This window comes from Salvelinus fontinalis, chromosome 33 (genome assembly GCF_029448725.1).
Source record: "Salvelinus fontinalis isolate EN_2023a chromosome 33, ASM2944872v1, whole genome shotgun sequence".
In the NCBI taxonomy this organism is placed as follows: Eukaryota; Metazoa; Chordata; class Actinopteri; order Salmoniformes; family Salmonidae; genus Salvelinus; species Salvelinus fontinalis.
The window spans coordinates 30,776,364-30,798,051 of NC_074697.1; the positions used below are offsets into that span (position 1 = coordinate 30,776,364).

General features: G+C 41.2%; 1 protein-coding gene across 9 annotated transcripts in view; it reads left to right on the forward strand.

Annotated features, from left to right (window-relative positions):
* Positions 1 to 9,675: 9,675 nt before the first annotated feature.
* Positions 9,676 to 21,688, forward strand: part of LOC129832002 (synergin gamma-like) — a 41,459-nt gene continuing 29,446 nt past the window's right edge. For 3 of the 9 annotated variants that reach the window (XM_055895706.1, XM_055895707.1, XM_055895708.1), the window contains exons 1-7: positions 9,676 to 9,744; positions 15,974 to 16,014; positions 18,106 to 18,242; positions 18,786 to 18,913; positions 19,023 to 19,128; positions 19,280 to 19,394; positions 20,039 to 20,377. In XM_055895706.1, coding sequence (XP_055751681.1) covers positions 9,710 to 9,744; positions 15,974 to 16,014; positions 18,106 to 18,242; positions 18,786 to 18,913; positions 19,023 to 19,128; positions 19,280 to 19,394; positions 20,039 to 20,377 — 901 coding nt within the window. In that variant the 5' untranslated portion in view covers positions 9,676 to 9,709. The remainder of the gene's footprint in view (positions 9,745 to 15,973; positions 16,015 to 18,105; positions 18,243 to 18,785; positions 18,914 to 19,022; positions 19,129 to 19,279; positions 19,395 to 20,038; positions 20,378 to 21,688) is intronic. The other 6 variants (XM_055895709.1, XM_055895710.1, XM_055895711.1 and 3 more) reach the window with 2 other exon arrangements.

The window sequence follows — 21,688 nt, forward strand, 5'->3', positions numbered from 1 at the left end:
TTTTTCTTTCACCCATTTCCCATGTTTCGTTCTGAAGAGAGAGTCAGCGTTCTATGAAATCATAAACAAAGTCTGCCCTGTGGGCGTGTTGACTCACATATTCACTGTATGCCTTCAAACCCATTTATAGGGTTTATCCCAAATGGCACCCTATTCCCTATATAGTACACTACCCTTGGTTGAAACAAGTAGTGCGCTATATAGGGAATAGGGTGCCATTTAGGATGCACACATTGTCCCAATCCTAGGGTGGCCCCTGCCTGCCTGCCTGGGAGTCCTCTCTCTGACTGATGTTTGCTCATAGGGTTCAGGTGAATTTCAGGAATGGGACTTTAGCCCTCCCAGGCTCCCTCCCCTCTCCTCCCACTTCCTCATTCCCAACGTTTCCTAATTTAAAGACACATATGGAATTGGACCCTTTTTTATTATTCTCCTTTATAAATCATAACACCCCCCCCCCCCCCCCCTGTGAAAATGACAACATTTACAGGTATTTGCAAGCAAAACAGTGATATGAGTCTTGTAATTTGTGAATGGGTGGAAGATGAAAGCATCTCTTGTTGTGACAGCAGCCAATGTAATCAGGCTGGATTCCACAGAGGTTGAGAAATGTTATGGAGAGTTGGATACCCAGCCGCACTTAGTTACTTCTGAAATCCCAATCCACCAGAGGGGTTCAGAAAAACAAGCACAGGATACAAACAATCAGGTTTTTATAATGAACATTTGTATAGTCTGCATTTGACTGTCTGCGTGTTTTCTGAATAATTATTTTACTTCATATTTTCTAAATGGAAGTCATACCCTCTCCACCTCCATATTTTGGTTGGCACATACTGTACTCCCTTTCAATAGGTCACTATCTTGTTATTATTTGTACTACCTTGTTTCAATCTGTTCTAAACATACCCATTGCCATCTAATCAGAGGGCATGCAGGTCCACTTTCAACTGTAGATGACAGACAAAGACAAGTTATTTTCTCTTTGATGTATTTTTGTATAAAATGGAAATCAATCTTTTAAAATCATTATTTATACTTTCTGAGAAAATGTTGATATTCAAGTAAAGTTTTTTTTTTCAAAATGAATGAATTAGTGTTGGTCAGTGTTTTCTATTTTCGTGTGTCTTAAGAAGAAAGGTTATATTTTTTGATGACATAATAACCCACTGGGCACAAACATCAGTTTAACGTCTAGTTTTGATTTACATTTGGTTGAGTTGTCAACTAACCTCAATTCAACGTGAAAACCCCAAACAATTTCACCGATGTCATTGGATTTAGCATAAAAGTTGGGTGAAAAAAATACTAAATTCCCTTAAGTTAAGGACTTTTCTCGAATCCAATCAGTTTTCCACATTGATTCAATGTCATTGAATTTTTTTGTTCAAATGACGTGGAAACAATGTTGATTCAACCAGTTTTTGCCCAGTGGGAAGAGTGGTTGACAGATTTTGCCCAGTGGGAAGAGTGGTTGACAGATTTTGCCCAGTGGGAAGAGTGGTTGACAGATTTTGCAATAGATTGATTCTTCCTCCCTTGCAACATGTATACTTAATCATGACTCATGAGGGACCTTGAGGTAAATGGTTATCACCCTAACCTAAGCACAAAATTTCCTGGCATTTTCAACATTAACGTCCCGAGTGTTACCTTTACACCTGACTGTTTCCTTATGAGAACTGTGAAAGGAATGTATTCCTATCGACCAGATGACCCCACACCCCTCATGCTTTTGCAAATCATGTTTATTCAAGCTATCTGATCGACACACTGAATTCCCAGGTGTACACATTGTCCCTGTGTGTGTGTCTGTGTGTGTGTTCCTTGTCAGTAGGAGCAATGTGTAACACAATGCACATAACCCTTGAAGCAATGAGCCCTGTTGGTCAATTTCTGTGTTTATTGGCCCTCTACAAAGATCTGTTGTATTTCTATGTGATAAGACGACAGCGCCCTCTACAAAGATCTGTTGTATTTCTATGTGATAAGACGACAGCGCCCTCTACAAAGATCTGTTGTATTTCTATGTGATAAGACGACAGCGCCCTCTACAAAGATCTGTTGTATTTCTATGTGATAAGACAACGGCGTCTTTGAAGTTTGTAAATCTAAAGTGCGTGTTCAATTTCCAACAGGAAGGCACCTACACCAAGCAATCTAGCAAGTTCATTTCACCTACCATGATGTGTTCTAAACTTTAGTGTGTATAAGCATCATCAGTATGTTTCTTATGATCTGAGCAAACCCATGAACACGTCCCCATATTCAATCATAATATTTTCAACGCAGAGGATTATTTTCCTTCCTTCCCTGTGCAACAGAAAGACCAACAGTACAGGGAGTCAGTGGAAGACCTTTCCCACTTGTCTGGAACAACAACCAAGATATCCCCCAGGAAGAACAACTTGAAAGGGCCAATCTGTTCAATCAATCAAGTTTATTTTATATAGCCCTTCGTACATCAGCTAATATCTCGAAGTGCTGTACAGAAACCCAGCCTAAAACCCCAAACAGCAAGCAATGCAGGTGTAGAAGCACGGTGGCTAGGAAAAACTCCCTAGAAAGGCCAAAACCTAGGAAGAAACCTAGAGAGGAACCAGGCTATGAGGGGTGGCCAGTCCTCTTCTGGCTGTGCCGGGTGGAGATTATAACAGAACTATGCCAAGATGTTCAAAATGTTCATAAGTGACAAGCATGGTCAAATAATAATCATGAATAATTTTCAGTTGGCTTTTCATAGCCGGTCATTAAGAGTTGAAAACAGCAGGTCTGGGACAGGTGGCGGTTCCATAACCGCAGGCAGAACAGTTGAAACTGGAATAGCAGCAAGGCCAGGTGGACTGGGGACAGCAAGGAGTCATCATGCCCGGTAGTCCTGACGTATGGTCCTAGGGCTCAGGTTCTCCGAGAGAGAGAAAGAAAGAGAGAAGGAGAGAATTAGAGAGAGCCAAGATTTTCAAAATGTTCATAAATGACAAGCATGGTCAAATAATAATCAGGAATAAATGTCAGTTGGCTTTTCATAGCCGATCATTAAGAGTTGAAAACAGCAGGGACAACATCTGTTGTCTCGGTAAGCATAGTATTGGGAGTCTCACATTGTTATGGGTGGGCTAGGTCTTTAGAGGGCACACAGAGGGAGGCCACTGCTAACAACATGTATGGCATGTAATTCATACATGGACCCTGGCCACCGTCTCTCACATTGCTCAGCTGAGGTTAAGCATGATTGTGTTGCTATGTAAGAGGCTGTGTGAGAGGCTGTGTGAGAGGCTATGTGAGAGGCTATGTGAGAGGCTATGTGAGAGGCTATGTGAGAGGCTATGTGAGAGGCTATGTGAGAGGCTATGTGAGAAGCTTCCACAAGTTTCCCCAAGCTTCCCACAATAAGTTGGGTGAATTGTCCCATTCCTCCTGTCAGAGCTGGTGTAACTGAGTCAGGTTTGTAGGCCTCCAAGCTTTAACTTCCTGACTGATGTCTTGAGATGTTTCTTCAATATATCCACATAATTTTCCTGCCTCAAGATGCCATCTATTTTGTGAATTGCACCAGTCCCTCCTGCAGCAAAGCACCCCCACAACATGATGCTGCCACCCCTGTGCTTCACGGTTGGGATGGTTTTTTTCGGCTTGCAAGCCTCCCCCTTTTTCCTCCAAACATAATGATGGTCATTATGGCCAAACAGTTCTATTTTTGTTTCATAAGACCAGAGGACATTTCTCCAAAAAGTACAATCTTTGTCCCCATGTGCAGTTGCAAACCATAGTCTGGCTGTTTTATGGCGGTTTTGGAGCAGTGGCTTCTTCCTTGCTGAGTGGCCTTTCAGGTTATGTCGATGTAGGACTCGTTTAACTGTGGATATAGATACTTTTGTACTTGTTTCCTCCAGCATCATCACAAGGTCCTTTGCTGTTGTTCTGGGATTGATTTGCACTTTTCGCACCAAAGTACGTTCATCTCTAGGAGACAGAATGCGTCTCCTTCCTGAGCGGTATGACGGCTGCGTGGTCCCATGGTGTTTATACTTACGTACTGTTGTTTGTACAAATGAACGTGGTACCTTCAGGCGTTTTGGAAATTGCTCCCAAGGATGAACCAGACTTGTGGAGGGCTACAATTGTGGAGGTCTTGGCTGATTTCTTTTGATTTTCCCATGATGTCAAGCAAAGAGGCAATGAGTTTGAAGGTAGGCCTTGAAATACATCCACAGGTACACCTCCAATTGACTCAAATGGTGTCAATTAGCCTATCAGAAGCTTCAAAAGCCATGACATCATTTTCTGGAATTTTCCAAGCTGTTTAAAGGCACAGTCAACTTAGTGTATGTAAAGTTCTGACCTACTGGAATTGTGATACAGATAAGTGAAATAATCTGTCTGTTAACAATTGTTGGAAAAATTACTTGTGTCATCCACAAAGTAGATGTCCTAACCGACTTGCCAAAACTATAGTTTGTTAACAAGAAATGTGTGGAGTGATTGAAAAATGAGTTTAATTGACTCCAACATAAGTGTATGTAAACTTCGGACTTCAACTCTACTTACAAATATAAAACCAATTGGTATACACTATTTCATTATCAAAGTAATAATACATTTTACTCGCTATGGTTGAGAAAGAAGTGATTGAGAAATGTATTGCACTTCAAACAAATGAATCATTCACAAGTTAGCTTACCGTTTCTTTGCTTGAATACTTAAGGGTCTTTCCTTCATGCAAACTTTATTACAAAAGTTGAACATTGTGAGGATGACACATGGAAATGGATATATTAAAATGTAGAAACTGTTTCGAATGCACAGTTATAGCGGGAGTCAGTTAGGCAAAAGGAATTCAGCTGTACAACACTACACCATTCTCTCAAAACTACAACAAACATACAGTGTCTCAAGTCTGAACTTAAACTGCATCCTCTATGGTGAAATATGATATGATTTTAGTACTGCATTCATCCAGTTTATAGTGTCCAACTCTTAAGGTCAGCTCTCCCCCACTGACACAAGTGAGTGTTTAGCATATAATTTGTTTATGACAGGATCTCAGCCATACAAAAAGCAACGTTCAAGATTAGCCCCTGAGTTTTTTCTCCATGGAAGGGGACAACTTTGATAAATTCATCTGTGGGGTGGGTGAGCGTGTTATCTTACAAAGTGTTAGAATGCACTTTATTGTGTGTTGTCCAAGAAAACCTGAATACACAATGAGAGACCACAATATACAGGAGGGTGAATGGATATTTATTGTAAGAGTTAATGTAATGTGATGGCAAATTACTGTAGTAATACTCTGGCTGAGCTATTCTATCCTTAGTTTAAAGAGAACTGAAAGACCCTGAAAGAGACTGTCCTCCATAGTTCTAAGAGGAGGAGTCATGCTGGGGAAACCCTTGTAATCCAATGATGTTGCTCTGTTTGGTTATCAATGAGCCCTTTGATTTTAGGCCCAGGGAGCCACTAAAGATCTGACTACTGCTCTTTAACTACTTTTCACTGAAAGAAACACAGGTTATAGAAGAAAGAGCACTATACTCATTTGCATAAAAGGGAATTTACAATGCTATACTATACAGCATTAAAGTCACCCAATAGCTTACACAATCTCTATCAAAATTGCTGTGTGTAAACTATACACACCTATTTCAATTAAGTTATAATTCAATATATTTTTGCAGTTTTCTGGGGCTAATCTGATTTTTTTGTGTGTTATAATTTAAGAGTAATTATAATTTAAATCACAGATTATGTTTGTTCATGTGAGCACATATTGACAATAACATTGGACTGAATATTTAATATTGTACATTATCATTGTGTGTTTTATTGCATCATTTTGGCTACGTTTGCATTTTGTCTCTGTGAGAGGAAATATTTGACTGTCTATCTTTAAATATTATAGTCTAACTAAAATTGGTGGGAAATCTAACTGCCAGACAGCTTCTAATATCTCCATATCTGAACTTAGAATCTAGTGATTCTATTTGTGCATTTATTCTAGTCTTACATCATTGCCTTTTGTTTCAATAGTATTTGATGTGATGTTGATCCATCAACCATTGTTAAACAAATGAACCTACAGTCTCTTCCCCGACTTCTGTACCCATTTGTCATCCAGTCTGTCTCTGTTATGGAATCTCTAGCCAGAGAGCTCAGGTTAATGACCAACATGGTATTGTCATCATTCATGTCATTGACCACATTGTGAAAAACAAAGAGGACAGAAAAAGGAAGATGTAGAGTTGGTGATAAAGGGAGGTAGAGGAGAAAGTTAAGCCGGAAAGAGAAAAGTCATGCAGATACCGATTACAGCATAGCTAAATTGTAATAAGAGAGTAGAACATGTAAGGATAGGTTTCACTGACAAGAGAGTTTGACATTTGTTCACTAGTGTATTGCCAAGACAGAGGAGTGAATCTTCAGTTCCAGTGGGGACCCAGAGGTCAACGCAAGGAGCGAGATGAACACGTGGGGAACAGAAGGAAGGGACACAGGGACGGAAAGTGGAAGCGGCAGGGTGAATGTGGCCGTGTGTTTAGCAGTCCCAAAAGAATGGGTACTACATCAACTCCAGCTGGGGCCCAAGGGGTTAATGTATAAGACTGCCCAGCAGGGGTCAGGGGTCAGGAGGCCACTCTCCACCAGGGCTAATTGGCCACAGCGAACAGAGTTCAGGCCCACCGGCCGGCCCTCCATGGAGAAATACATACACATGTATACAGCAGCTTTGATAGAGGCGTCTTCCATCAAAGCCCTTGATCTGACTGAAAGAGAGCTCCTCTGTTATACTTCTGTTCTCAGACAGGCCTGAGTTAGAACAATCCTAGCCCTTCACTGTACATCTCCCTCACTACCACCTACAGTGATGCAGTTTGACAAGTATAGACAGTATAGGAGGCCTTTGGTTCTTTCTTACAGATGCATTTCAATGCAATTCTTTGTTGTTGTAGGTTCAGATTACATTTGAAAACTCTTTTTCTTTTGTGTTTATTTAAAAAAAACATTTCATCCCCTTATTTCTCAGCATATCATTCATCTGCAGTAAACTGGCAGAAATTGCAATGTCAAGTAAAAAGTACTGTAAATTTATGTAACCTGCTCATTGTTGTGGGATTACTTTATTGTCTTCAGTGTGCAAGTATATAAACCCTTATGCCATACTAAATGAAAAGTAGTTGTCCAAGGCAACACAAAGGGATCAATTAGCATGTAAAAAGTAGGACAAATCCTCCTGGAAGATGTTCTATCTATTACAAGCCATAATTTAGCTGAGAGTCTGACAGTTGTATATCATAAACACAGGAAACAACACAACTGACGTAGAGAAACAAACAGTCAATAGAATGAAGTGCTATACTTCTGAGAGTTGTTGTCACAGTACACTATGCTGTACTTTCTGTCAGAAACAACCATTCCCAGGACACAAACTGCTACAAGTAAATTATTGCACTACAAATATAAACAAATTAGCTTTATCCAGTAGGCCATAAAACCTCAGATGTGATACATTACATTGTTAAAGGATAAATAAGTCGAATGGGAAGTCTTTTCACAGCCCGAGGGAATCAATCTTACTAGCAGGCCATCAGAGGAATAAGTCAGAATAAGAATGAAAGCTCTTTTTGGCCCATTGTTTCTAAATGGATAGTAAATGAGATGTGTCTCATCTTGTCTTCTCCCGTCAGAGACAGATCATATACAGTACAGAAGGATCCTGACAGATTGCAGTTGTCATGCTGATGCTGTCACTGGCCTGGTGCTGAAGAAGTTAATGATTTATGGAGAATGGTGGGATGCCCAGAGTGGGCCTGGGTTAATGTTCGACTCTCTCACAGGGCCACCTCTGGGGTCTGCCTGCCCACAGCCTGCCCAGGCAGCTCCACCGTAGGGGGACCTGCCTGACTCTGCTGGCCTCCAGCTAAACTCTGTGCTCCCAGCAGGGTAGGAGACCCATGCTCTGTTCAAGGCCTGTGAATGGATTCAAAGAGCTGTGTAGGAGGGACTGAGGAGACTGATGAGGGGCTGGTGAGGAGTTTCACAAGTGCAAAAAGTAGCAAACAAATTAAATTCCTTCAGAAGATATTGTATAAATCAGCACTTCACACTAAAACAAATCACGGGATAAGACAACTGCTAATCAGTGTATCTGTAATGATAGTTTAGTAATGAGTAGTTAGTAGTTTCTTTCAAAGAATGTATTGCACCAAGTATCAGTTACATTTGTGTCAGTAGCCATGTGTCATTGTACCAATATGGATGCAATATGGACTAATGGGTTAAGTCATTTGTTTATATTTGTAGTGCAGTAATTTATTTGTAGCAATTTGAAACCTGGAAATTGTAGTTTCTGTCAGAAAGTTCAGTATACTAATGTGGATGCACAATGGTATAATCAATGGTATAAGTATGCAATAACCTCCTTTGCATATTTGGGTATTATTCTACACAATCAGGACATACCCTGTCTGTGATCTATTGAACACATCAGATGCATTCAGAGTAAAAATGATATAAATGCGGTCAATCCTAGCTGGTGGCTTTGCGACCGGGTGATGGATAGCAGAGAGTCCTGTCATTCTATGTTTCACCCTACCCTCATTAAGCTGTAAATCTTTCACAACAACACCCACAGAACAGTGGGAGAAGGGCTCATCCTTGTAACTCCACCTTGTCACTGGTGCAACAATGAAGATGCTTGCTGAAAACCTTTATGTGAGGGGCCACACAATAGCCTCAATACCTCATTCAGCCAGTATAAATGTTGGACAAATCCCTCAGGGAACAAATGCAGGTGCCATGAAATACAAGCTGTAAAAATATCAGTTTATTTGATAATGGCTATACAGATGTAGGATCTAAATTTGACCCAGTTTGCTACATCAGAAAAAGAATCCTGCAGCAACAGGACATTCTATTATTATGTAGATTATTTTCAATGGAAGTTTTTGTAGGGGTTGATAAAACATTTCGTAAGGAAAAATTAAGTCTGAAATGTCAAAGTGGAAATTACAAACTTCAGAAGGCTTTTTAAACCTCAAATACACGACACGTTTTACATTTCCTGCATTGCAGGAAAGTTCTGCAAAAGGGTGATCAAATGAAGATCCTACATCTGTATTAGGGAAATCTAATCTTATCAATTAGGAAGACTGAGGGGTCAAATCAATTGAACCCATGTTGCAGTAGGACTACCCACGAAGATAACTGTTCCCGTGTCATCAAATAAAATCAGAGTGTTTGAGGGACTGAAAAAACACCATGATCGATGCATGTGTTGAACTGACAGTATTTATGTAAAACACACATATTGCAAACCTTGCAGAGGCAGGTGTAATTCTATCCAGCCCAGGATAGGGTTATAATGTAAGTGATATGGAAGACCCAGGGAAATTAATCATCAGCATTGACTTAGTGACATTTATTTATCTTTTATTTATCTAAAATCAAAAATACCTTAGAAATGTGGGACTATTTGAAAGGTTTGTCTTGTGATTTGAGAAGCATCTTCTCCATATAATCAAGACAGGTACATCATTTACATATTTACTGTAAACTTTGCCTTGGCATTACGTTCCATGGACGCAATGCCAAACATTTTAGTGAGCTTGACAGAAGCACCACCTTGTGGAGGAGAAACAGCAATGACAGGGAAGATCCGTCACACACCGTCACTGCCGACGACATCTTTCTGTCACAGACCAATGTTATCAAGATGGCGTTACGGCCAGGATCTGGGGGAGGTGGCAGGTACTTATTTTCTGTCTGTATAAATATATAAGAAACGAGTCAATTATTTGTCTCACGGTATTCTGCACTTGACAGCTGCGGTTTAAATTTACACACGGAATAGCGAGTGAATAATGAGCGTTGCAATACGTTAGGCGAGGCAGGCTAGCCATATAGCTAATAATGCTAGATGCCTAAGTTAGCTAGCTATCATAGGAATGCAGCTTTTTAGTGAAGTGCTAACGGTTAGATGTATTGTCACATCTTTGCTGGCTGTCGAATAATAATAACAAATAATATTGGTTATAGTTTATATAAAGCGTATTTGCAGCACAGTAATGTAGTTAGCTAACTAGCCATCCAGCTAACGTTAGCGAGTAGCTAGATCAGTTGAGTTGTCAGATGTTGTTTGCTAGCTAACGCTAGTTGCTTGTACAGGCAGTCCAGGTATGGATTGGCAGGCTAAGAGGATTCGATACCTGAACACACTGTCATCTTTAGATTGTCTGACGTTACGTCAGAGTATCCACACTGCACACATTCTCCCCAACCTCCTTCAATGGTGATGGTGCTTTCAAGACAACTGGGAACTTGTAAAAAACTGAGGTCAAATCATGCTAATATCCAATAAGATGTTATCCCCTAAACATTCAAGCACTAAAGCAGCTAACCTGTGCTGCCATGGTGAATCTTCCTGGACAAAGCTGATGTCTGATCAGGTGTTGGATGACATCATGAAGCAAGCTGCCATGCCCTCATTCTTTCAGTGGACAAATCTAGGCTTGATCATGACCTCATCACACCTGCATATTGCCTATATCTTGTTTTTGCTCCCATGAAAGATAAATATTCTCTGCTTAGACTAAAAATACTTTTGCTTTTCTGATCTTTGCTTCTGGTCTGATGTCATTATAATACAACTATTGTAGTTCCATCAGTCAGATCTATCAGTCATGTCTTAACACTAGAACCGCTATAGGCCAACGGCCACTGACGTTTGATTTTGTAAATTAAACAAATTGTCCCAAAAAGAATGCTAGGTTCTGAGCCTTCCCTAACTTTTCCTACATGTTTCTATTTTACATTGCTCATTTGTTAGGATTTTTAAATTACAAACAGAAAAGTATTTAGAGACTTTTCCCCCGTTTTTTCCCCCACCAATTCCCAACTTAACCCACGAAACAATGCGCTGTAGAACGTTGTTACCCAGCCAGGCGCTAAGGAGTCTCTCTCTCACTGAATTAATGATAATTGTGCACATTACTTCACCATTTAATTTAAATCAGCGTTGACGCTTATGTTTATAGCAAATCATTTGACCAGACTCCTTGCAGGTTTATATTATTTTCTTTTACATTTACTTTGTAAAAATAATTTGTTACAGGACTGTTTTATTTACTATACCTCTATTACTAATCCAATTTATTGTGAAGGAAACAAAAACATGCTACGTCGTGCAGCAGGCCTTTAGAATAATGAAAAACATATCCTTGACTCTGAGTTGATGAGCAAAGGGAAGCAAACAATGCCAACCCACTGAATGAATGCCAAATGGATGAATGGGAGATAATTGTGCAAGTTACTTAACAATCAAATTTACATTTGGCCCAACTGAATGATGAGGGTGAAGAGGCTGATTTAATTTAGAACAACAATAGTATAATGATGAGTTTGTGTTATGCCTTTTTATCACCGTTAATAATTTAACCGCACGCCTTGTGGATTCATACCATTCTCTTTTACGTTTTACTTTGTAAAAACAAGCTGTCAACTGACTGTTTTATTTACTATAACTCTATTACTAATCACATTTATTGTACTGGAAACGAAAACATGCTACGTGTTGCAGTAGGCCTTTAGAATAATGCAAAACATATAATTGACTATCCAAGGGGATGAGCAAGGGGAAACAAACGATGCCAGTCAGCCTGCGTAGCCGGCCCATGTAAACTACACCAAAACTAATTTCGGTATAGCCTATAGACAAGATTAAATTGACAATAGTCTGATTATGAGTTGTCAAATTATACACGAAGAGATGGGCGCATCTTGTAATTGACAGAGGCAAGGAAAGGAGGATCACTATCAAATCCTCCTTCAGAGTCAAATGCAGGTAACATGTTTTGATGTCTATATCTATACTTACCTTTGTCAAATTATTCTCAATTCAAGAGGTACAGCATTATTTACAAATTGGACTTTTTCCAAGAATATTTGCGCTGTCCATGCGTTCAGCACATGACCACTCGCATGGCAACATTGCTCTGGCTACTAAGCAAAGACTAGTAACATAATAAATGTAAAATATGCTATTCTGTTTTCTTTTAAATTCATTTTCTTATTTCCACAATGTTTCTTTTGACCTACCAAAACGAAAATTATAATCGAGTTCTTTGTGATGGACTTGAACTAGTGGTTTTTCGTTTTTACTTAGAGCCTAAAGTAACATAAACAAATGAAAATGCTATTATGTTCTTTTGAAATAATATTTTTTTAGTTTTCTAATGTGACCTAAGACCTTTATAAACAACCAAATTCTTCTTCCGATAGCATTATTTGAAATGTATTTATTAGACTGTTAGAATGTTAATGTGTCGAAAATGTACTTTAGGCTTATGTTTTTTTTTATTGTTATATTTTTACATGGATATATTTTCACAAATATTTATTCATGCAATTCATGCTTTACAATTGTTTATGCGCTGTTTATCAAGTCTAGGTGCATATGTTTGCGCACCTTGCGTGTTGATGTGAATCTGATGATTATGCTAAAGAGGATGGCCGCCAACGTTCTCAACTTTCTCTAGTGGGTACTTCTAGGCTGAAAGGCCAGGCGGTTATCGTGTTAAACCTGAGCTGCTGTAGTGAAATAAAGCCTTTGCTTTAAATCTCCTCTCCGTTTTTAGCGATTGATGTAGAGGTCTATGAGAAATGGTAAATATTTAGTAAAATCTTGAGTCCTGCATGAACCTGTTGATATTGGTGAAGCAGCAGCTCATCCTACTTTGGACTTGAAAAGGCTATCCTCATGACTTTTTCATCAGCAGCTTGGGCCCGAGCTGAGCGGTGTGAATAATTCATGTCTGTCTGCTACATGCCTCTGGACCCGACCAGCCAGGTGATACGGATACTGATGCTGGGGAAACCAAATAGCTTTAGATTAGGCTAGGCCTACAGATTAGGCTGGCCAGAGTAGCCTATCTCATATATGGTCTCATTGAAAATAACAGGTGATGTTTGTCTCTGACTAACAAATGTTCTGGAGACATTTCTTGTCCTGGCATTGGTGTACTTTAAGACCATTGGTGGGGGTCAGATATAGGTGAAGTGCTGATTTAGTGCTGAGCAGCTGTACAAACACCAACTGAACTCATCTATATTGAAAGCTAAGATCTGTAGAGAAGACTGTTTCTCTGGTTCTATTGGTATTATTCAGGCCTCTCCCCCTTCTCTATTAGTAAGCTGTCTACACCCAACGGGGTGGCTAGTGGTCTCAGATCAGCGAACGTGACCGGGGCTAGCTGTGCATAGCTCTGCTGGGTGTGTGTGACTGTGTTAGTGTGTGGTGAAGGCTCTGCGGTGTGGTGGGTGGTGGACATACTACTTGATGACAGAATGTGACACACTGAGCTAGGGACGAGGAGCAGGCAGGCAGGCGCTGTGCTGGCAAGCTAGCCTGAAATTAATGAAACCCATCCTGATCCCAGGCTGTCAACAGTAGCCAGAGGCGTGAGTCTACTCTTCACTGGCCCTGCTGCCTGGCATAGCACTCTGAGGATGTGTCACAAATGGCACCCTATTACCTATGTAATGCGCTACTTTTGACCAGAAAATCTCACACATCATGGGACTAGCACACCGCTTTGGGCTCCCGAGTGGCGCAGCTGTCTAAGGCACTGCATCTCAGTGCTAGAGGCGTCACTACAGTCTGGTTCCTGGTTCGAATCCAGGCTGTATCACAACTGGCCGTGATTGGGAGTCCCATAGGGTGGCACACAATTGTCCCAGGTCGTCCGGGTTTGGCTGGGGTAAGCCATCATTGTAAATAAGAATTTGTTCTTAACTGACTTGCCTAGTTAAATAAAGGTCAATTAAGTAAAAAATCCAAATGAGGCCTATAGGAAGTTGCGATAGGAGAGCTGTACTGTAGCAACAAATACCAGCTCCATTTTGGAGTTGTGTTGAGCTTGTGGGGAAAGCTCAGCTATATGTAGCATTCATCTTCATTTAAAGTGCTTTGATGGGTGGGACTGAGAAATTGTTCTCGGATGATTTGCTCAAGACAGGGTTAAGTGTTATTTAATAGGTTCATAGTTAAGTATCATATTAAAGCCGAGCTGTTTAATCAGACTTTGGGAGGGTACATGATTGGTGCTGGTGCTACCAGACTTTCAGTATGCACTTTATTTATTCATTATGTCCAAAATGCCAAAAAGAATGAAAGACTTGCAGAAGTATGGTTTACATTAGGTTGCAGTGCAGTAGATGCAGTAGATGGATGCATTACATAATTTAAGGCTCATATGAGGAGTTCATTTATGTTGAAAGATCAGTACTTTTGTTTAAATTCGTTACCAGAGTGAAAAGGAGAAAGAACGTTAGGTCTAATGATACACACGGATCTGGTAGGCTAGTTACTGTGGTAGAAGCACCTTTATGCATGTGACAACGGCACAAGCCTTATATTAGCCCAACAATGTTGGTTGTATCAATGAACACAGGACTTGTACAATGCAATGGCCTATACAGAGCCCACAGCTGGTATCACTGGCACTGCTGATCTCACTCTGGGTTAATCTGCACTGTTGTTCCAGGGGGTTTCATTTGCTGTGGTTGCGTAGAATAGCGCTGCTATGAAAGCTCTGTAAAGCTACAGGCTAAATCTGAGGGAGAACAGATGTGAGCCAGAATGTCTCACTCCACATCAAGCCCAGGTTAAGGGAAAGGATCCTGGTATTGTTAATGCATTGTATTATTCAATTTGTAAACAAAGGAATACTGTTTTTTTTTAATTATAATTATATGATTCTGGCATCCTAAAATAGAAAAACAACGTTTTTTGTCTCGCATGGCATTTTGGTACCTTTGGGAAATTATTATTTTGACAAGATGGAGAAAAAACAGAGCTTGCAAGTGCTATTTGGATGGATTCATGGATTTGCCTGAAATGGCAGTTGTAAGGTGAAACTCCAAGGTCCAGTGTACTGCTCTGTAGGATGGACAGGGCTACTGGGCTTACCTGGGTATTAGTAGTCTCTCTGGATGTTCAGGTGTTATGATGGCGTCAGTAGGACCATAGAGCTAGTGAGAGGAGGAGTCAGACAAGAAGCAGACTGGATCAAAGTTCCAAGCTGGCCTTGTTGACTCTTTATCCCTCTCTCTTACCTAGTTCTCTGACACGGTCTGTTCTTAGAATCTAGTCTATCTTTTGTGTTTCTATAGATAAATATGTTTATATAGATTCCTGCTCTTGTCTCCATTTCCCTGCCGTGTCTCGATCTAGACAGATGCTCTATCAATTACAGCACATGAAACGACCACTGACGTGCATTCCATTAAAATCTTCATGTCTAGCTGTTATTACTTTACCACTATGTAAAATTACAGAGCTTGGATATGCTTGGAGAAGCATTCCAGAACGACTGTTTTCAGAGGAGCTCATTCCCTGATCGATAAATGTTCTTCTGAGCAACAGCAAAGGGTTATTGGATAGATTTTTCTTCCTGCCTGTCAGGTTTAGTGTTTGCGGTCAATGCAATATTTATTCATGCATTCCCTGGAAAGCAGTGAGCTAGAACAATAAGGGCCACACTGGATTCAAGTCCAGGCTGCCTAGCCGAACAGAAAAGTGTCCAAAATATAAAGACGGAACAGAAAAAGGGAGGCTAGGTATGGATACATCACCATACAGTTGCATGTTTCTTATTTTACTTTCTCTCCGTGCCATTGTAAGGAAATCATATCCAATCTCCAGTTTTGCTAATTCTTTGTGATGTGAATGCTGACTCCGTTGTTAAAATGATAGCTATTGTGTCACATTGTTTAAAGTCTGACAAATTATTGGTGTGAACTGATAATGATCCATTTGCTGAATGATTTTCGATAAATAGCCCAATCTTTCCTACTTTTATGTGATAGCCTATTGTGAGAGACAGTTGAATGAATTCAGCCTAGATGTTCTCCATTAGTCTTCCCTTTAGGCTTGTCTCTAGCTGTGTTATTGACCTGTGTTTTTCCTTCTCTCCTGCAGTTTTATTTATCCTGTTGGAGGGGGCCTGGGACCGCCACAAGGTGAGTCATCCTGCACATTACGTCCCACATGGCACCCTATTTCCTATTTAGTGCAGTACTTTTGACCAGTAGTGCACTATATAGGGAATAGTGTGCCATTTGTGACGCGTACTGTCAGTCAGCGCTACTCTTCCAAATCTCCCCGGGCACTTCACTCTCTTATGTGCCCTGGTTTCTTGAGAAGTTTTTGGATTCAGTAAATAGGCCTAACCAATAACTCATAATGATGTTTATCAGAGTGAAGTCAGTTCAGATGTGCAGTCTGCGCTATCAACAACAACATCAGTCAAATACAATACATAGGCACTAGGTTTATGTCCTATCTGTTTGTAATAGTTTATTAGGTCATGGGGATATTTGATCATCTCACATTGGCAGTGTGATAGTAAGCTCTGGAATTGACCTTGATGACTTAACAATACTAAGCGTTGGTGATTACCCATGACAACTCTCTGGTATCATGTAGCTTATGTTGTAGCTGTGTTATGTATAGGGTGTTTGTTGAGTTTACAATGACACTCTTCATAAACAAACTAGGGCTGGGTGATATGGCCTAAAAATCATAGCTCTATTTTTTTCAAATTTATGGGCGATTCACAAAATGTATCTTGATTTACAAAAACATTTTTGTCTCTAAATAAGTGTTGTTGTACAATTAAAGGTAAAATACACTGCATTTAAAACAGTCAGCAATAATCTAATGAATTCAGGACTAAATATAACCCTTCCACAACCATAAGACCCTCTAATAATTACATTTATTTGATTAAAATAGTTTAACTTGTTTTTTGTTGCAATAATCACTTTTCTGGCTTTCAAGTCTTTCTATGAAAATGCAAATTTTGGTTACAAATGTAACTAGAATATGCACAATGTGTATTGACTAATAAAGACTGACTTCTTGTAGCAGGTATTAGGCTATAGAGAATGAACACAGGTCTCATCAACAGTCTCTCAGCTCTCGTGCTGGTGATTAGCCAGCTAATCTTTATATTTCAAGTTTCAAGACAACTTGAATCTATTTGCTAGCTAACAAAGTTGAACAGTTGAATTGTTATTAACTCACCCTTCTGTCTGTCTCCAACTGTTTGAACAGCATGCTAGCCTTTCCACTATGTTCACATGTTAAAGTCAAGTGGTCTACCTTATTTCTCAGAATGACAACGAGTTGCCAATTCCTTATATAATGTGTTTTATGCTTATTGCACATTTATAAAACACAGACTAGACAGATATTATAACAGTCGTTGGCTAAAAAGCTGCTACCGGTACGTGGTACCAATGCCGCGTTGTGACAAACTGAGCATTCATTTTCCAGAATCAATTTTCATTGATCATCTCGTTTTAGGAGTGTCTGCTCATCGCGCAATTTGAGTAGTTGAGACATAAAAACCTTATCATTTGAAAAGTTATACAGATCTCTGGTGTAAATGGGGAATGTGCACACAGCACAGAGGAGTGAAAGAGAGGAGACTAAAAATACAACATGAGAACAAGCTCATAAACACGAAAAATAGGCATTTGGAATATCGTGCAAAAACATAAAACAAACACACACACGCCCTTGTGTCAGTGGCTGTGTTGTTGTTTTTTTAGATGTTTCAGCAAATACACATCAGGATGCATGCAGCACTTTGTTGGGATGATCCATAACCCATTATTCAGCCTGGTTGGGGCGTTATATGGTAAATCATGTGGCGGCTCCAGGAGGACTGTCAGCCAGAGCATCTGTGCAAACAAACATTCTCTCTAGTTCTATTCCCTAATACTCCTCTGTTTTGCTCTGAGCTGTCACAGCACTCCACTCACACTGGCAAAACAGATTGGGTTGTTGCTGAGCTTCTGTTTACTCTTCACTGTCCAGGAAATGTGTTTGCAATAATAATTCACTGCACAATGTACATCTAGTCTATGTCCAATAACACACTCCAGGCCAGTTGGGCCAACTCTACTTATATTGTCCTCCTTGACACTACATGTTCATGCTTTAGTTACTACATGTTATCTTTATGGTTTGCAACAAACCTTTGTCAGTGTAGCCTTTTGTAGAGCTTGTGGTTGACTGTACATGTGTCGTGTGTTTTCGTCCAGGCATGTTGCCCATACAGCAGCAGCAACAACAGCAGGGTTTCCCTGGTATGGTCCAAGTCCAAATGCAGCCCAACATGCAAGGGATGATGGGAATGAACTTCGGAGTCCAGATGCCTCCTGGTGCCATGCCTATGCAGGTGTGTTGTGTGGGCGTATTTGAATGCAATGGCCACAACATATTCCTTTCATTACCCTCGAGTGAAAGGTATTCTGTTTTACATTACTGTCTCTTTGGTCCTCTGAGGTATTAAATAAGCCAAAAGAAGAAGAAGGGCAAGACTATCTCTCCTGTAATGCTGCTCTTTATAAGAGAGCAGACTGCCTCAAGCTACCTCTCTCATTCAGGCTAGACATTTAGAAGAAGGAGCACTTTGCAGGGCATTGCCTCATCCTCACCAAATCCTCTGCCTTTATTTCTGTCTCTTTGCTCTTTCTTTTTATCAAATGACAACTTTTCCTTTCCTCCATTTACTGCTGAAATGTTAGGACATCTCTGTGTTGCATAGTGTTAATAGCACACATTTCCAGTCTGATTGTACTTATGTAGTGATTTCTGTGTTAAAACCACTTAGAAATGCATTGGTTTCCTGACATTGCGCTGTGATAATAATGAATGAAAGGAATGCTATGAATGCTAACGAGAACGCCGCTTTGTGTGCGTGCGTGTGTGTTCTGTGCAGGGTGGGATGGCCATGGGGATGCAGGCCCCTGGGATGCAGTTCATGGGCCAGCCGCAGTTCATGGGCATGAGGGGCCCCGGGCCCCAGTACACTGCCGACATGCAGAAACAGATGGCTGAGGAACACCAGTAAGAGTCTCTCTCTCTCTCTCTATCTTTCTCTCTACATGTTGTTCTGTCTGTCTATGTGGTCAGTGTGTGTGTTAGCTGTATGCTCTCTGTGTGTTACGTTGTGTAGGAAGCGTCTGGAGCAGCAGCAGCGGATGCTGGAGGAGGACAGGAAGAGGAGGCAGTTTGAGGAGCAGAAACAGAAGCTGAGGCTGCTGAGCAGCGTCAAACCCAAGGTGAGCCACATCATCATCATGCCTCATCCGGTCCTCGTTCGGTCCTAGTTCCCACAGTGTGATAAAGACACATGGGATGCAATTTAGGACGCTTCAATGCTGTCAGTCTAGATACACTCCCCTCCTGAGCCCTGCTTTGTCCCATCCACAGGGACAGATGGGGGCGAGTCGGGACGACGCGCTGGAGGCCATCAAAGGCAACCTGGATGGGTTCAGTAGAGACGCCAAGATGCACCCCACGCCATCCTCACACCCCAAGAAGCCAGGTACCCTCATCAGTACAGTCATTGTCCTTCACTCTGTGTTTCCTCCTTATCTGTCCTCCAGGAGTCAGGACACAGCTCCACTCCCCTGCTGCCTGACTGAAGAGCCTCCCCTGAGATTGATAAGGCTGCCTCTGGGGTGTAGGCAGGCAGGCAGACAGACAGACGAGACAGGTAGACAGACAAACAGGCTGGCCAAAGCCAGACTATGTGACAGCAGCTGTTGCAAAGGACAGAGCAGCCTGTATCTGCCTCTGTATCTCACAAAGATTCTAGCATACTAAGAGAGCAACATAATCTTCTGTTTCTCTGTCATGTTTCACTTTGTTTTAGATCTTCAACTTGACCTACTGTGTGTCTCACGGCCATTATCTTGTGCATTATAGAAAGTTGTCTAGCAAACATCAAACTAACCACCTTATTTATTTAGTATTAATTGATCTGACATCCTTAGTTCATATTAACTATGGACATTATCATATTTATTCATTCATATGGTAAACATATTCAACAATAATTTGCTTAAGAATCCATGGTACGTTTTCTGATCCTGCACAAACTAGCCTTTATGTGTCACTGCTATAGCACGGTGCACTGTGTCCACCTCCCGTCATCGTAGCCTGTGTTGTTTTCCTCCATTTTTACAGACTCATCACCATCCCACTCTTCTGTCACCTCTCACCACCCCCCCCCTGCTTTCACCAATGATGATGACGAGTTTAGTGACTTTATGCAGGGGCCCGTAGATGTCTCTTCCTCCTCCTCCCTCTTCCCCCCCTCCTCCCAGGTCCATCCCCAGTCTTTAGACCCAGGTCCTAGTCAGAGACCCTCCTTCCCCCCCTCCTCCCAGGTCCATCCCCAGTCTTTAGACCCAGGTCCTGGTCAGAGATCCTCCTCCTCCTCCCAGTCCCTCCCTGCCTCTGTGTCCATTCCTACTGCCACCCAACACTCTACTGGAAACTCCAGCTCTCAATCTGCATTTCAAGGTAACAGTTTTTTTGTTTTTTGTTTGCATCAACCTCATAAGTCAGTGTTCAGTGTTCATAATCAACCAATAACACAGTTTGGAAGTTATCACCAGTGTTGCTGATGCGACGATAGGCCTTACTGCGTCGTGGTGTTGAAAAACCTCTAGCGTCAGACTCGACTTGTAGTCAGTTTACTGTGTGTAAGCATACAGACGGTACGACAGATGGTCAGATTACTTAAGCCTTTAAGTTAATGCACACTAGAAAGTAAACCATGTGAGTGCCGTACCCAACAACCAGTTCTGTGTTACTGACATTTAGTAAAATACTCCCAGTGGCACATGTGTTTGTACCATCCAGTATGGGCTGGGACTGTTAGTGCTCACTCTGGCTGGCAGTGGCCCTGATAAGCCAGTTATAGTGAGGAAGAGATGGAAGACTCTGACAGACAGTAAACACACCAGGAGGACAGGAGATTTAGGCAGCATCCCAAATGGCACCCTATTCCATAATGGAATAGGCAGCGGAATAGGGTGCTCTTTGAGACGCAGCCTGGCTCTTTGTATCCCCTGCCTTGTAATCTCCTCGATCATTCCCTGTGTTCTCTGTACGGAGAAGGAGGGAGTTCTAACTGGTCTACAGAGGACACACGCCAGCCGAGAGCTGGTACGCACGCACACATCTGAATTCCGTTTTTTTTTTTTTTGTCTCCAATCCTTTAAGGAGTTAGTGACCTACTTGTCTCCCATCTATAATAAGCCAATTAGGTGGTACATACATACTCTAGCAAAGAAATTGTCAAACATACGACCGGATCCGGTCTGCAAGGGGGTCCAATCCGGCCCGCGGGTGGTTATTTTAAAACATATTTTAAATGACTGAAACACTGTAGAAATGATAATGAACCTACATTCATACAGTTTCTTGTCTGTGTCCTGCTCGCTAATAATCACCAAAATGAAAGCTAGACTGTCGGGGAGCATTGAAAATTCCAAAAACGATGAATAGAGGACAATTTTTTGCAAATTATAACACATTTTCAGTGCGGCACTTCGGACATCGCTGAAGACCGAATGCGGGCCCCCGGGGCCAAATGAGTTTGACTCCCCTGCTCTAGCTCTTTGATATGCTACTAGTGCCATCGACCTAGAAACTGATAGCCTAGCCTATCTGTAGAATTCAGTAAGCGGCCAGAAGCTCCACCTAGGTGCAAAAGTTGAACATATTTGTCATGTAATGTGTGAAGCTGCTGATGCACTACAGTTCTACACTCTTACAGTGTCCCTGAGTTTAAATTGACACACTGAATGACAGCTGTAAAGCAATGAT